This window comes from Littorina saxatilis, linkage group LG4, assembly GCF_037325665.1.
Source record: "Littorina saxatilis isolate snail1 linkage group LG4, US_GU_Lsax_2.0, whole genome shotgun sequence".
In the NCBI taxonomy this organism is placed as follows: Eukaryota; Metazoa; Mollusca; class Gastropoda; order Littorinimorpha; family Littorinidae; genus Littorina; species Littorina saxatilis.
This window is the reverse complement of record NC_090248.1, coordinates 24,103,722-24,120,100: the sequence shown is the minus strand read 5'-3', so window position 1 is coordinate 24,120,100 and position 16,379 is coordinate 24,103,722. Positions and strand designations below refer to the sequence as shown.

The following is a 16,379-nucleotide window of genomic DNA, read 5'->3' as shown; positions in this document are numbered from 1 at the left end:
GTGGTGGGAGAGGGGTGGAATGGGAGGCCGGAGGTACATGTATGTGTGTGGGTGTCCAGCTGTGGGTGTGTACTGGTAAAGGCTGTATGCATATCATCGAGGCAAGCGATGTGTGTCAAACGATCAGTCAGTATATGCATGTCCCTCTGTGTTTGTGTGTCAGCATCGGTTTCAGTATACATTTTAACTTTTTCTCCCCACAGGATGTACATAGAGGGGCGACTGCGGGCAGCAGGAGAAGCGTTGCAGCTGATGCAGACGCAGATCGCAGAGTCCAAGAAACGCTTTGACATGTTTTACCAGTTTGTCAACTCCATCACCCTTATGCTGACTCCTCTGGGATCACAGGCTGGCTGCTACTTCAGAGACATCTTGACTGACGAGACACTGCGCAAAGTAAGCACAATCACCTTCTTCTTTGTCGTACATTCAGACAACCAATTTGAAGACTTGACAATTTGTAGTTCTACGTTGGACTGGTCCTCCACTGAGACGTACATCTTAGCTGACCAAAGAACAACCTCTGAATTTGTCATAACTGTTCAGCACTAAGAGAGATCCATTCGAGTTTGCTATTGCATCATTAAGGGCAGACACCACAGTGAAAAAGGTGATTTTTTTGTTCCATGGTCATTCCCATTTTCTTTCTGATTCTGCATTTTGAACCTCTTCTGGTTACTCTGATGTATTTATTTTAGATCAGAATGAATCATAAACAGTCAAAACGGGTAAATCACTACTGAAAACTGGTTTACAAGAAATGTATGTATAAATTGAAAGACAATGTACAAATGTACATGAAAGTGTACACAGCCTAAAGTTGTTGTTTCGTGATGTCGTGCAGGTACATGTGAAGGCAGAGGAGAGGGCGGAGGAGATCCAGCGATACCGGAGAGGCCTGCAGGAGAAAATGGAGGAGGCCAGACCTCACTCCACGCAGTGGTTTGAGATGTGCGAAAAATCGGCCTGGTGTGTATTTCAAACTGTAACAGATTTGTTTGATCATATTCTAGAGAATTGTAGCCAAATGAACTAGATCAGAAACTGCTGGGTTAAACAATGAGGGGAAGTAGGCACTCAGAGTATAGACAACAGGTAGCGAGAGTTACACGGAATAAGCTTCTGGTCCCTAGAGCACTAGGTGCATTCAAATGAAGAAGCGACCATACATACACTTGGTTTTGTCGGGTTTTCTCAATCAGTACTGAGTAGTATATCTTTTTTACACAGTAACTATTTATGGTTTTGTTTTTCTTGTGCCATATAAATTTCGAATTATTCAACCAGTGAAAAACAGCATCAGAATCTTACCTCAAAGTAACTTAATAAGCAATCACTAGTTTGTAGCCCACTTACCAATAAGTCACATGAAACTGTTCTATAAATTGTATTTTGTATTTTTTTAGATATTTTTTGTGGTACTATGTTTTTCATAACAACTCATCTTGTTGTGCAATTTGTGCAGCACCAGCAAAGTGGAGCATCACCTGACTGTCATCACAAACATCCAGAACAGGTTCCGTCGCGACAAGACCGTCAAGTCACAGATGACTGCTCATGATGAAAACATCCACCGCTTTGAGAGGTCAGTTCATAAGCAAGCCGGCTGTTAAAATTGCATTAACAGAGGAGTACTTGTTCCATTTGTTGGTATGATAATATTTTAGTGTAATTCATTAAAGAAATGTTTTTATACACAGAGGGCATAAGACATTTATAAGATTATAATTATGTAATATGGTTTATAGATGTTTTCATGAAAAAGATAGCATGAATCCCTTTCATGTCTGACTGCCATGAATGAGTGACCACTTCTATGGGAGCTTGTTCCAGAAAGAATAACATATTGATCACATCTGACTTTATACATCAGTATTTAGCTTCAAAGCTAACATGCATAGTTGTACGTGCTCCAGACAAGCAGTGAAGCCTGATGGGGTTTATAATTATTTTTGTGTGTGTGTACGTGCTCCAGACAAGCAGTGAAGCCTGATGGGGTTTATAATTATTTTTGTGTGTGTGTACGTGCTCCAGACAAGCAGTGAAGCCTGATGGGGTTTATAATTATTTTTGTGTGTGTGTACGTGCTCCAGACAAGCAGTGAAGCCTGATGGGGTTTATAATTATTTTTGTTGTTGTTGTGCGTTACAGACAAAAGCTGCAGGAGCACTGTATGCGCATGCTGTCCATACTGACTGGACACTGTGTGCCGTCACTTGACCGCTTGCACAAACAGGCCTTCGGCTTCACTGGGTCAGTTGCTTGACATCTTCTTTATTGATATCTGTGTTTATTTTTAAATGAAATAGGAGTTATTTTTACCTCATTTTATCTCCCACAATTCCGAGAGGAATGGGTCACGTGAGATAGAACGCGGGAATACGTCACTGAACGAATGGTTTCCGTCCTGTGAAGACGTGTTGGTGCACTGTCTCTCTTGCTTTGCTTTCATTTTCCTCTAACCTTTCTCTGTACAAGTTTTAGTTGTAGGTTAGTTGAAGTGTATTGACTAGTTTGATTGTTTATCATTGTGTCAACTTGCAAGGTAAGGAAACAGTTTGGAGTTTTCGGTGTTTGTTGGTTTTTTGAACCGGGAACTTGTTGTTTCGCGTATGAATTTTATTCGTCGAAGCTAACACATGGAAATGTTAGGCGTCAGTCGGCGCGTTCATTGTTTTTGCAGGTGTGACCTACTATATTTGAGTCAGTTGGGATCGTTACTTGTTTTTGCACGTGTGACCTAAGGTCAGTCGGAATTGTGACTTGTTTTGGTAGGATGACATATTATTTTGGCTACGGAAATGAAGTACACGTTTGCTGACACAGTCAGTCACGATTTGCTGACATAGTCAGTCACGATTTGCTGAAGCAGCCTCTTTGTTTTTTCAGCAGCTGTCTCGATTACAGCAATTACTATCGCCTGAGGCGAACTATGGGCCACAGAAGGTCCGCTGTGCTAAGGCTGAGCACTAGTCCATTGAAGATTTGAAAATCTTTGCAGTGGATTTTAAATTGTTTTCATACTGTAACGGGGCGCTTGCTCGTCCCCAGGAATCAATATAACTTTTTCGTGTGGTTTTTGTTCGGAATATGGCGGACTCGGGAGGTGGTGAATGTGCTGCTGGCGGGAAGAAAACCGGCAAGAAACCGGCGAAAGCACAACCTTCTGAAGTGATACCGTCAGAAAAGACGGGAGTTGATCAGTCTCTTTCAATAGAGAAGAGCTCGTCTGGCCCACGTGATTGTGAAGTTACTCTGAAAATGGACAAAATTTTGGAGACAATGACTGCCTTGTCTGGCAGACTATCTGATTTGGAGAAAGTTGGTAAGCTTAATGCGACGCCTGTTGCTTCAACATCGCGTGGAACCGAGTCGCATGGAACCGAAAGCAGTTCGGCGCAAGAGTCGCAAGCGGATGGAGAAGACGGTGCTTCGGTTAGATTTGCTCATGAGCAGTTCGAAAATGAGTTTGATTCGGCTGAAGACACGGATGTTGCTTCGGACAATGATTTTGACGCAGGCATAGTAGTGGATACAGTTGGCGAGGGGATTCATCCATCTCTGGCAGATCGTTTTGAAGAAGGACTTCTTCTTCCATCAGATCGGGCACGTGTGCGAGACACTCTTCAGAACTATCCGCGGCCCAAAAATGTCACGTCGCTTCGAACGCCGACTCTCAATCGTGAATTAGATGGCAAACTGTTAGACAAGTTTGCAAAGAAAAGAGACTCGAACCTGTCCTTTGTTCAGGAACAAGTAGGTTGTACGCTGAAAATTATCGCTCAGCTTATGTCCGACCTCAAAGAAAAACCAGCAAGTCGGAAGTTGAGTGAGCGTGACAGCTTTAGCAAACTGGCCGATGCGGCTCGACTTCTTATGGCTTCACACAAGGACCTGTCACAAGTGCGGCGCGAAGCACTCAGGCCGACACTTAGCCAAGACTGCAGGGCCTTATGCAATGCGCAGCTAAATTTCAAACTGACGTCTAACGAGTTTTTGTTTGGGGAGGATCTAGCGAAAAGGGTCGACGATGCAGTGAAGAACAGGAAATTATCATCCACACTGTCACAGCCCCTTTCAAAAAACGCCACCAGAGGTCGTCAGTTCTACCAAGGGCGACCTCGACAACAGTTTCAGCAGAGACAACAGTACCAGCAGAGAAGAGGTGTCTCCAACCGACAGACAGGACACAAATTCTCTCCCAAGTTCCACTCCCAACAGAGCGGGATTCCCTCCAAGAAAACAAAACGGGATTAGAATCTAATATTTGTGCGCCAGCGGTTTCTATTTTTAGGGAACAGGTCAGTTCAAAATTTGTGAATACTCCTGAGAACTTTCATAGTGGAAAAGTCGCTGATCATTTGAATAGTTGGAGACAGTTAACCTCTGATAGATGGATCCTTCAGCAAGTCGCAGGAATTGAAATTGAATTTATGATCACTGGTGAACACATTCCAGACAGGAAAGAAATTAGATTTTCTTCTTCCGAGGATGAGCTAGTGGCTAATGAGGTAGCAAAGTTAGTGGAGAAACAGATTGTTCAAGAGGTGGATCAACGGCCAGATCAACTTTTATCCAGTATTTTCTTGCGTCAGAAAAAAGATGGTAGTCAAAGGGTGATTTTAAACCTAAAAAATTTGAATCAGACAATTGAAAAGATTCACTTCAAGATGGATACATTAAAAAACGCAGTGTCATTAATGAAAAAAGATTGCTTTTTTGCCTCAGTTGATCTAAAAGATGCATATTTCTCCATACGCATCGCTCCCAAGTTCAGAAAATATTTCAGATTTCAGTTTCATGGCAAAACTTTTGAGTTCCTGGCTCTTCCACAGGGATATCGTGATTCTCCCCGCATTTTCACGAAACTACTAAAGCCTGTATTGGCCCACTTACGTTTATCTGGCCATACCCTTCTGATATACATTGATGATACCCTTTTGCAAGGAGACACTTTTGAAGAATGCCAGGCAGCAGTGTTAGATACATGTGCTTTGTTGGATCGTTTGGGCTTTACTGTGCATCCTGTGAAGTCAGTATTTACACCTACTCAATGCATTGAGTTTTTAGGGTTTCAGCTTGATTCTCAGAACATGTTAGTTTCTCTGACCCCCCGGACAGTTGATAAAATTCGTACTAAGTGCGCTGATTTGGCTGGAAGAAAGAAATGTACAATTAGGCAGTTGGCTGAAGTTATCGGATATTTAGTGGCTGCCCAACCGGGTGTTTGGGTTGCACCTCTCTTTTTTAAACGATTAGAGATCGCAAAAAATGAAGCCCTTGCTGTTAGGAAAGGTGACTTTGATGCAGAACTTGTGGTTTCAGAACAAGTTCGTTCAGACCTTCTCTGGTGGATTGATAATGTAAAGCAATATCCTTCCCCTGTTAGCAGAGGCATACCTACTGTAATAGTAAAATCAGATGCTTCGAAAATAGGGTGGGGGGCGGAGTGTCAGGGTAGCACCACAGGTGGAATGTGGACCAAGGAAGAAGCTTTTGAACATATTAACTGTTTGGAACTTAAAGCAGCTTATTTTGCCTTGAAATCCCTTTGCAGGGGATTATGTCACTCTTACATTCAGTTACTTACAGACAATAGCACCACTGTTGCTTGTATTAATAACATGGGCAGCACAAAAGTTTTGTGCAACGACATTGCCAGAGACATTTGGTTGTGGTGCTTATCACATAGTAATTGTGTAACAGCAACACACTTACCGGGTTGCCTAAATATAGAGGCAGATGCAGAATCCCGTGTAGATAGACACAACATTGAATGGCATTTGGACACACAAGTGTTTGCAGAAGTCATCAATCGGTTTGGTCTCTGTGATGTAGACTTATTTGCTTCTCGTGTTAACGCACAGTTAAGAAAGTATGTTTCATGGAAACCTGACCCAGATGCATTTGCCATTGATGCATTTTCCTTAGACTGGTCATTGTTCAAGGCGTTCTGTTTTCCGCCTTTCAGTCTCATTCCAAGAGTGCTCCAAAGGATAGAAGTCTTAGAGGCGGCGTGTGTGCTGGTGGTGCCATTATGGACAACGCAAGTGTGGTTCACGAAACTGTTGCGTCTACTAGTAGAACTGCCGGTCATGTTGCCCCGAAAAGAAAACTTACTCAGTCATCCACTGACAGGGGAGCACCATCCACTACTGAAGAAGATGAAACTAGTAGCATGTTCCTTGTCCGGACAGCCCTCCAGAAACAGGGAATTCAGGATGAAGCAACAGAAATTATCATGTCAGCCTGGAGAGAGGGTACAAAGCGTAACTACGAGTCATATTTCAAACGCTGGCTTCAGCATTGCCTTGAACGGGATAGAGATCCCTTTTGTGCCTCTCCACATGAGTTGATAAGGTTTTTAACGAAACTGTTCCAAGAAGGCAAAGGATACAGCAGTTTGAACATGGCACGAAGCGCTGTTTCCGCATTGTCCCTTCAGGATAATTGTTCAGTGGGTTGTCATCCACTGGTGAAGAAGTTTTTGAAAGGAGCTTTCAACAGACGGCCTGCTTTGCCCCGTACTTGTGTGACCTGGGACGCTAATCTAGTGCTAAATTTTTTAAAAGAATGGTCACCGGCAAAATTTTTATCGCTGGCGCAATTGACGCTTAAAACTGTGCTGTTGTGCTTGTTGGTCTCTAGTCAAAGGGGACAGGCGATTTGGTTGATGGACTTGCGTAACATGAGTTGGACAAAGGAAGATGTACGATGTAGGTTTGGGGATTTGCTCAAAACTTCTGGCCCAAACAAACATCAGAATGAAGTGGTATTTTGTGCTTTTCCGTCTGATTTGGCAATTTGTGTTGTACATTATTTGAAACAATATGTCAAAAGAACTCGTGCATTTAGAGGAACGGAAACGAGACTCTTTATCAGTTGGACAGCCCCTCACAAAGCGGTGTCGAGAGATACTATCCGTCGATGGACAAAGATTGGATTACAAAAAGCGGGTATTGACATGACAATATTTACGCCGCATTCAACTCGTTCCGCTGCATCTAGTAAAGCTGCAAGTAAAATTCCTCTGGCAACCATTCTGAAGACTGTTGGTTGGCGTCGGGCTAACACCTTCACAACTTTTTACAAGAAACCAGTGGACAGTGGGAGGAGTTTTGGACAGGCTGTTCTGTCATGAAGAATTGGGGTAGGTTTATATGTACAGTATTTCAATTCATCGACAGTGCTAGGGTGTAAATGTTGCAGACTTTAAAGTCTCACGTGACCCATTCCTCTCGGAATTGTGGGAGATAAAATTACATAATTATGACGAGCTTACCTGAGTAAGTGAAGTCTAATTGTGGTTTTATCGACCACAATGTAGAGAGGAAAGGGATTACGTGCCTCGCCCTAAGTTGTCTTCAGAGCTATACTGATAACCGTTTTCCCTCCCTATCCCTTTCCTCTCTCTTTCTCTTTTTTCTGCACCATTTACACGTCGTTAAACAGTGACGTATTCCCGCGTTCTATCTCACGTAATCCCTTTCCTCTCTACATTGTGGTCGATAAAACCACAATTAGACTTCACTTACTCAGGTAAGCTCGTCATAATTATGTAATTTTAGAAGTTTTTTTATTTAGCTGTTCAGAGACTAACCTTTTGGTTTTTTGCGGTTTGTAAATTGCTTCTTTATTGATATCTGTGTTTGTTTACAAATGAAATAAGAGTTATTTTTACCTAAATATTATACAAGTATTTTTTAATTTAGCTGTTCAAAGACGATAGCCTTTTGATTTCTTGCGAGTTTGTAAATTCCTTTTGTTCTTATTGAAGGTGACATAGAGTGTAAAAGGGAAAACATTACTGTGTGTGTGTGTGTGTGTGTGTGTGTGTGTGTGTGTGTGTGTGTGTGTGTGTGTGTGTGTGTGTAAAGGACATCGGAACAAGTCGTAGAACATTATACTTCAAACAGTTTACTAATTAGTTACTTATTATAAACTAATACCGATCAGACTGCTGCATGTTTGCTTTTCTGATGATGATTGAGATGATGATGATGATGATGATGCAGGTTGCTGGTCAAGGCGCTGGCACGCATCATCAAAGTGGAGAAGAACAACGAGAGTGTTATCAACTGTCAGCAGCTTCTTAGCTCTCGTCTTGACAAGGTCAGCTATATGCTTGCAGAATATACCATACCCTCTAGAGATAACTCTTATGATGACTTCATTTTGTTACCGCTTCTTTTCACATTAGAATCAAATTAACTTTATTATCTCGATCTGAGAAATGACAAAGATACAAAGTGTTTGACCAAGTTCAAGAGTAGAGGAGGGGAGGCATAGTCTTTAGGGAAAGCAGGAACTGGGAATGTTTGCCTCCCTGATAGTTCTTCTGTGTGAATGTTTGGATGTCTGAAGCTCCTCCAAGGAAGATTGTGCATGCTCAAACCCCAGAAAGTAGGACCAAGTCTGACAAGCAGGTATCGATGATCAACCCAAATGAAAGTAAAAATGAATTATCTGACACCAGATCGAGTCAAAATGCCAAGAGGAGGTCAGGCACGTGCAAGAGAAACACCGCGCACGGCTTGTGCAGCAGCAGGAATTGGACGAGGGACTGGGAACGTCTGTTGCTACAGGCGCTCGTCCAGAGGGGGTCTCTTTCAAAGCGCCGGGAGGAGAGAGTGTGGAGCCTATGTCTTTCAAAGACGAGTATGTCGTTTATTTGATTTTCCCTCTTTCTTCCCTCCCTCTCTCTCCCCTGAACTGTTTCTCTCCCTTTTCAGCATTTTACAGCGCAAAACAGGATCAGAATTATGATTTTCTCAAAATGATTCATGACGGCGCTATAAGATGCTGGGTTTTTGTGAAGAGGACTAACAAACCGTTTCAGATCCCTCCTTCTTCTTCTTCTTCTGCGTTCGTGGGCTGAAACTCCCACATACACTCGTGGTGTTTTTTGCACGAGTGGAATTTTACGTGTATGACCGTTTTTTACCCCGCCATTTAGGCAGCCATACGCCGTTTTCGGAGGAGGGCATGCTGGGTATTTTCATGTTTCTATAACCCACCGAACTCTGACATGGATTACAGGATCTTTTTCGTGCGCACTTGGTCTTGTGCTTGCGTGTACACACGGGGGTGTTCGGACACCGAGGAGAGTCTGCACACAAAGTTGACTCTGAGAAATAAATCTCTCGCCGAACGTGGGGACGAACTCACGCTGACAGCGGCCAACAGGATACAAATCCAGCGCGCTACCGACTGAGCTTCATCCCCGCCCTCAGATCCCTCCAAAATTCATGATTCATATGATACACGTGCAGTGCAAGCACACAGACAGATATGGACAGAAAAGAAAAAGAAAAAACCACTCCCCCCCCCCTCTCCTTATCTCTCTTTCCCTTTCTTGACAGAATACATTTTGGAACCTTTGTGCTGCAGTCAAAGCATAACAATAAGGAATCAAGACACCAAATGTAGGAGGAGATTTTTAACAACTTTGTGAGATTGTTTTTGTGGTAATATTTATTTGTAGGTATTGCATAGCTTTTTTGACTCACATGCGAAGCAAAAGTGAGTCTATGTACTCACCCGAGTCGTCCGTCCGGAAAACTTTAACGTTGGATATTTCTTGGACACTATTCAGTCTATCAGTACCAAATTTGGCAAGATGGTGTATGATGACAAGGCCCCAAAAAACATACATAGCATCTTGACCTTGCTTCACGGTCAAGGTCGCAGGGGCCATAAATGTTGCCTAAAAAACAGCTATTTTTCACATTTTTCCCATTTTCTCTGAAGTTTTTGAGATTGAATACCTCACCTATATATGATATATAGGGCAAAGTAAGCCCCATCTTTTGATACCAGTTTGGTTTACCTTGCTTCAAGGTCAAGGTCACAGGAGCTCTTCAAAGTTGGATTGTATACATATTTTGAAGTGACCTTGACCCTGAACTATGGAAGATAACTGTTTCAAACTTAAAAATTATGTGGGGCACATGTTATGCTTTCATCATGAGACACATTTGGTCACATATGATCAAGGTCAAGGTCACTTTGACCCTTATGAAATGTGACCAAAATAAGGTAGTGAACCACTAAAAGTGACCATATCTCATGGTAGAAAGAGCCAATAAGCACCATTGTACTTCCTATGTCTTGAATTAACAGCTTTGTGTTGCATGACCTTGGATGACCTTGACCTTGGGTCAAGGTCACATGTATTTTGGTAGGAAAAATGTGTAAAGCATGTGAGTCGTATGGGCTTTGCCCTTCTTGTTTATATATTTGTTCAAATGTATAACTTTATTTTATTTATTCACTTACAGTCTGCAGTCACTGAGGGCGGAGAGTGAGGAACTGTTAAATCTGTTCATGGGAAATCTGGACATCATGAAAAAGTGAGTTTCTTGTCATGAATAATATCAATCAACAAAGACTGTGCAATGTGGCCAGGTGGGTAGAGCAATACTGTGCAGCCTCACTGGCCCTGGATTCAATCTCTTGTTGCAGGAAAGCAATAATGTGAATTTATCATTCTGAAAAGTTTTGAAAACAGAAGATAACTGACAAGGTGAAGGGATTGAATCTGTCAAAATTATTAGCTTTTATTTTGTTTTGCCTTAGGAAGTTTGTGTGTGTGTGTGTCTGTGTGTCTGTGTGTGTGTGTCTGTCTGTGTGTGTGTGTGTTTCTTTATGTCTGTCTTTTGATCTGTCATGTGTTTCTCAACCTATTTGTTTCTTTTAATAATGTTAAGGCTAGATTTGGTTATTGCATGAAAACGGAATTGAATCTTGCACATTCATTCCACAGAAAAGCATGAAGAGTCAGTGAATAATTAATTGGTTAATAGTGTAATTTTACATCAGTAGAAAAAAAAGGCAGTAGTTTTAGTGGATGAAATTCATTTGTTTATTGCAATGCTTCTTATTCTCTTAGGTGCCAGGTTCTACATAACTCTCTTTACTGTTGTGTATATTGAGCGTGCTTATGTCCCTTTGTTTCTCAAGTCCAGTAATTTCACATTTATACATTGCTGTGTTTCAGGTTAGAAGAGGAATCGAACCAGATGATGAGCTGTGGTTCTTTATCCAGACTGCTGCAGGAGAACAAACTGACGTAGCCCAGGCTGGGCAGCCATAACAGGGCCATCCTGCTGTGAGCTTGTGCCATCGGAAAAATCGAGCATGGATTGGTCTCTGTTATGGCTGATGGCGTGGTGTTTCCCATTATCCTTGGCATCAGATGGCTAAGTGCCACAACAACTTCGGCTGTTGCCTCAGAAGATGCTTGCTGTTGAAGAATCATGATACATCACCAGTTGCATGAATGTGACTTCAGACCGTGTTAACTGTTTAAAATCATGGTATCTAACATGACAGTACTTGACATTGCTGGTGACGTGGATGTTGAAAGTCATGGTCTGCAAGAAGTGTCTGCCTTAAAAGTCTGCACTGTTACCAACGTCTTGTCCTGTGGTGTTGTTGTCTTTTTCAACCAGGAGTTTACATTTTACATCCTACAATGTGGCTTAAAGATGAATCCAAGAACAAAGAATATCATGGATACATGGGACTGCAGTCCTAACACAGCATAGACCGTGTATGTAGTGATTCAAGTGGCAGTATGTGTTACGAGTCCTTACAGTTGAGGAAGATTCTGTGTCTTAAAAACCTTCCATGCTGTGAATAAACATGTTAATGTGTAATGCTGGTTTAAGGAATTGTAGCACATGTACTACCAATGAACACTACCAATAGAATTGTAGTACTACCAATGAACACTACTGTAGAATGTGTGTATCCAAGTAGATAAGGATACATACTAATAACAATACAAGTATGCATACAGAAGCCATCTCCCGACGCTGCTAGGGAAAGTTTGAGTCGGTTGATGGACCAGTGGACAGCAAAAGGTACCCCCCCCCCCCCCTTCTCACAGCTGCCCTCTCATTACCGGAACTATTGCACATGTGAGTGATATGCTTGGAAGCGTAAGGCCATCTTTGAATATGTCCCCCCCCCCCCCCCGCGGGTTAGGGGGAAGAATTTACCCGATTCTCCCCAGCATGTCGTAAGAGGCGACTAACGGATTCTGTTTCTCCTTTTACCCTTGTTAAGTTCTTGTATAGAATATAGTCAATGTTTGTAAAGATTTTAGTCAAGCAGTATGTAAGAAATGTTAAGTCCTTTGTACTAGAAACTTGCATTCTCCCAGTAAGGTCATATATTGTACAACGTTGCAAGCCCCTGGAGCAATTTTTTTATTAGTGCTTTTGTGAACAAGAAACAATTAACAAGTGGCTCTATCCCATCTCCCCCCTTTCCCCGTCGCGATATAACCTTGAACGGTTGAAAACGACGTTAAACACCAAATAAAGAAAAGAAAAGAAAGAAAGAAAGAATCTTTGAATATGTGGGTGTTTGGTTTACTTGCAATGTCTGCCATGATTACAGAAGTAGGAGAAATAGGGAACCAAAAGATAAGTCAAAGTTGATGTGTGTATTGTTTTCTGTGCCCCTTGTGAACAGCCTTCTTAGTCTTCAGAGTACCGTTTGAAGTATCAAGTACAAGATCATCGGGGTCCTGATTTGGCCTATTATGGTCCGCTGGACCCGAAAAGCAACAGCTAACTAACAAGATCATCGCGTGTCAACGATCGACAAACAGTGGAACCCCCCTTTTAAGACCCCCCAGTTTAAGACTCCTTCCCTTTTGAGACCTTGTTTTCTCAGACTTTCTGTTCATAACCTGAAAATGTACCCCCTTTTTAAGACCTTTTGTGGTTTTCTTTGAGGTCTTCAAAGGGGACTTCCACTGTACTTCTTCTGTTCTTCTGCGTTCGTGGGCTGAAACTCCCACGTACACTCGTGTTTTTTGCACGAGTGGAATTTTACGTGTATGACCGTTTTTTACCCCGCCATTTAGGCAGCCATACGCCGTTTTCGGAGGAATTCCACTGTACTGATAGTATGGTCCTTCTGGTCTTCACATGTCAATGGGTTTGAGGCTTTTCTTTCTTTCTTTATTTGGTGTTTAACGTCGTTTTCAACCACGAAGGTTATATCGCGACGGGGAAAGGGGGAAGATGGGATAGAGCCACTTGTTAATTGTTTCTTGTTCACAAAAGCACTAATCAAAAAATTGCTCCAGGGGCTTGCAATGTAGTACAATATATTACCTTACTGGGAGAATGCAAGTTTCCAGTACAAAGGACTTAACATTTCTTACATACTGCTTGACTAAAATCTTTACAAACACTGACTATATTCTATACAAGAAACACTTAACAAGGGTAAAAGGAGAAACAGAATCCGTTAGTCGCCTCTTACGACATGCTGGGGAGCATCGGGTAAATTCTTCCCCCTAACCCGCGGCGGGGGGGGGGGGAAGGGGGGGGGGGGTGGTGGTTTGAGGCTGTGTGTGTATGTGTGTGCGTGTTTGTGTGTGCGTGTATGTATTATAAAAAACATTTAGCTATTATGAATATCAGTACAGTACAGTAATAAAAAAATGTTAATATTTTCCTTTTTCTGTGTAACACCAGCTGTTCGTATGTGTGTGTGTCTAATCATTACAAAATCCAAGTATGAACAGCCAGCTGTTTGTGTATGTAATGTAAATTATGTGTAAAATCAAAGGCTTGGATAATAAATTCCCCAAAAGTGTGTGACTGTCTCCAGATTGTAACGATTGAAAAAGTCCAGATCAAGCTGTTTCTGGATTTCTGTGAGGCTTACTACAATTTTGGCATCTGTACTTCACTGTATTTAAGGCTAGGAGCTACATGTACCATAAAAATACACTTTCTGTCTCTTCAAGTCATTTGACCACAACATTCTTGAAACAGAACTGTCTGTGTTAAAATTGGGTGTGCATTTGCTTCAATGTGTGTAGAATAATGGTATGTGATCCCCAAACAATTTGCTTTCAGATTGACTTAGTACAAATTATTAAATGAAAAATAAGCAAAGTGATGAATCGAAACATGTTAGTTCATGGATGTCAAGCTAATTTCAAAACTATTCATCAGAATGATTTGAACTTTTGCAGAAATGTTTAAGATATGCTGATAGATGTTCTATTCCACAGGCTAAGCTATAGGAAGAAAAGTAAAAGAGATGCCAATGTAAACTGTGTAGGTACAACATTTTTGAAAACTGGAAAATGTGTATCGCTTTAACGTTACAATTATTTGCGTGCCAAAATAGGATGACATTTTTGACGTGTTTGATGAAAAACTGCGTAGGGGATAGATCTAAAACATTGTGTACATTGCCAAATCCTATATTGTTCGAAAGAGCAAGATCTGCTCTCTGTTCTGACCTATGGGCATTTATATTCCTTTAATACCCTGTAATCTGCACTTGACTAAAAAAAAGGCAATTTTTGATATTTTCTTGCATTCCAGACCTGCTAGATTTTCAAACGTCCACAAACCAAGTAACAGTCCAGCTTTTTAGCTTTCGTTCCATGTATTTGGTTTGTCTGTACGTATAGATTTAAGGGTGCTGCCGGTGTAATTTGTAAACACACCGTTCGCAGGTTTCAAAAACGCCACTGAAAAGTTAAACCACGCGCGTTTTTAGATCCAGTCACTTGGTTAACTAAAACTGTCGTATTTGCTCAAGCCTGCTTCGCCGAAAAACATCATAACCTCAGTGATTGTTTTACAAGATAGTAAAATTTCGTTCATCTAGTCTGAGTGGATTTTGTGTATAAAATTGTAAACTGAGTGTTATCTGATAGTTACGTAATTGCTTCATGTGTCAACTACGGTGTTTCAGTTTGTCAATCTTACAATGTGGATCTAATGAAAACTAAAGATCTTTTCTGCTGCAGGGCAACCCAATTTCCCATCTTGGTGAACGATTAGGCTATACAAAAACACCAATAGAGTACGAATAAGCCAGAAAGTGGTTTTCGTCTTTTATCAAAACATAGTGGTCACTTCTTAATGACAATGAGTGATATGCTTCTGACATCGTTGTCATTGTTCAATTGTCATTGTTCAGAGCTTATCTTCAGACAAACATATCTCGGTCACAGTCATTCTAGGCTAGCCAAGACTCTCTTCCAATGTTTGTGTCTGCATGTATGGTGCTGTGTGCATGTGTGCCTGTGTGTGGTTGTGCATGTGTGTGTGTGGGTGTAAATGTATGGGTCAGTGTATGTGTAGTGTGGACGAGTTGGGAAGTGTATTGGAATGTGTTCAAGTGGTGGTTTGTTTGTGTGCCTATTCTCTGATTCTTGTTCCCATTTCTATCTGTCTCTTTCTCCATGTGTGTGTGTGCATATGCCCTTGTGTGTGTGTGTGTAAAAAAAAACAAACAACATGTTACAAGCATATCTTCGATATAGAAGAAGGGAGGACAAAAACATTCCTCATGGACGGTTTCAAGATGTTACTGTGAAGGTTTTTTGCGAAAACGGGTACAGCTAGTTAATACAAAAAATGATATGCTTCTCCTTTGCTCAGCCAGGCAAATTTTAACATGGTAATGGTTTTGAAGGTATGACTTTTGGTTAAACATCAACTGATCAACACCTAACCTTCATCAAAACTTGTCAAACAATTATTCAAATATATTTCAGGTCGCTTCGTGAAGTTGAAGGGAAACCTCTGTGTGTTAGCTTTGCTTCCCTTATTACACCCCCGGTATAGGGGTGTGTATAGGTTTCGCTCGATGTGTTTGTTTGTTTGTGTTCGCATATAGATCTCAAGAATGAACGGACCAATCGTCACCAAACTTGGTGAACAGGTTCTATACATTCTGAGATGGTCCAATTTACCAGTCAAACACACGCTTAGGGAGTTATTGGTGGATTAAAATTATACAAGGACTTATAGAGGAACATCTTAATGGTCAAAGGGAAATAACCATTCTCACTCAGTCACTGCCACCAACTGAGAAGGTTATTTCCCTTTGACGGGGGTGTTTTTCCTACCTCGTAGGAATTTCTTGTTATGCAGGGTGTTGCCATTTTCTTGTCAGTTTTCTCCTTGTAATGATACACACACACACACACACACTGCCAACATGTGCACTTGATACATGAACCTAATACACAGAGACTGACGCACACTGCAAACATGTGCACTTGATACATGAACCTAATACACAGAGACTGACGCACACTGCAAACACACTTTGTAAATTGATACATCAACCTACCCACCCCCTCCCCCCACATACACTGCTCACACATATAGAAAAACACATGGTAACTCGATATATGAGGCTAAAACACCCACACACTGGCACACAGTGCAGACGGGCCATTATTTGCTATTGGTGACAAAGGAGGGAATTGAGGCTGAAATGTACGTAATAATATCAATGATACCTGACACAAATCTTTTTTAGATGATGGGTGCGACTCACCTAACCTCAGGCTAGATAACTGTAAAGAATACTATAGTATT

At 41.5% G+C, this 16,379-nt stretch overlaps 1 protein-coding gene across 2 annotated transcripts in view; it reads left to right on the top strand.

The window, feature by feature from the left end:
- LOC138964289 (serine/threonine-protein kinase TBK1-like) overlaps positions 1-13,622 on the top strand; it is a 111,057-nt gene extending 97,435 nt beyond the window's left edge. For both annotated transcript variants that reach the window (XM_070336202.1, XM_070336203.1), the window contains 8 exons: positions 204-396; positions 845-969; positions 1,466-1,585; positions 2,152-2,253; positions 8,016-8,112; positions 8,477-8,658; positions 10,281-10,352; positions 11,000-13,622. In XM_070336202.1, the coding sequence (XP_070192303.1) occupies positions 204-396; positions 845-969; positions 1,466-1,585; positions 2,152-2,253; positions 8,016-8,112; positions 8,477-8,658; positions 10,281-10,352; positions 11,000-11,075 (967 nt within the window). In that variant the 3' untranslated portion in view covers positions 11,076-13,622. The remainder of the gene's footprint in view (positions 1-203; positions 397-844; positions 970-1,465; positions 1,586-2,151; positions 2,254-8,015; positions 8,113-8,476; positions 8,659-10,280; positions 10,353-10,999) is intronic.
- The last annotated feature ends 2,757 nt before the right edge of the window (positions 13,623-16,379 follow it).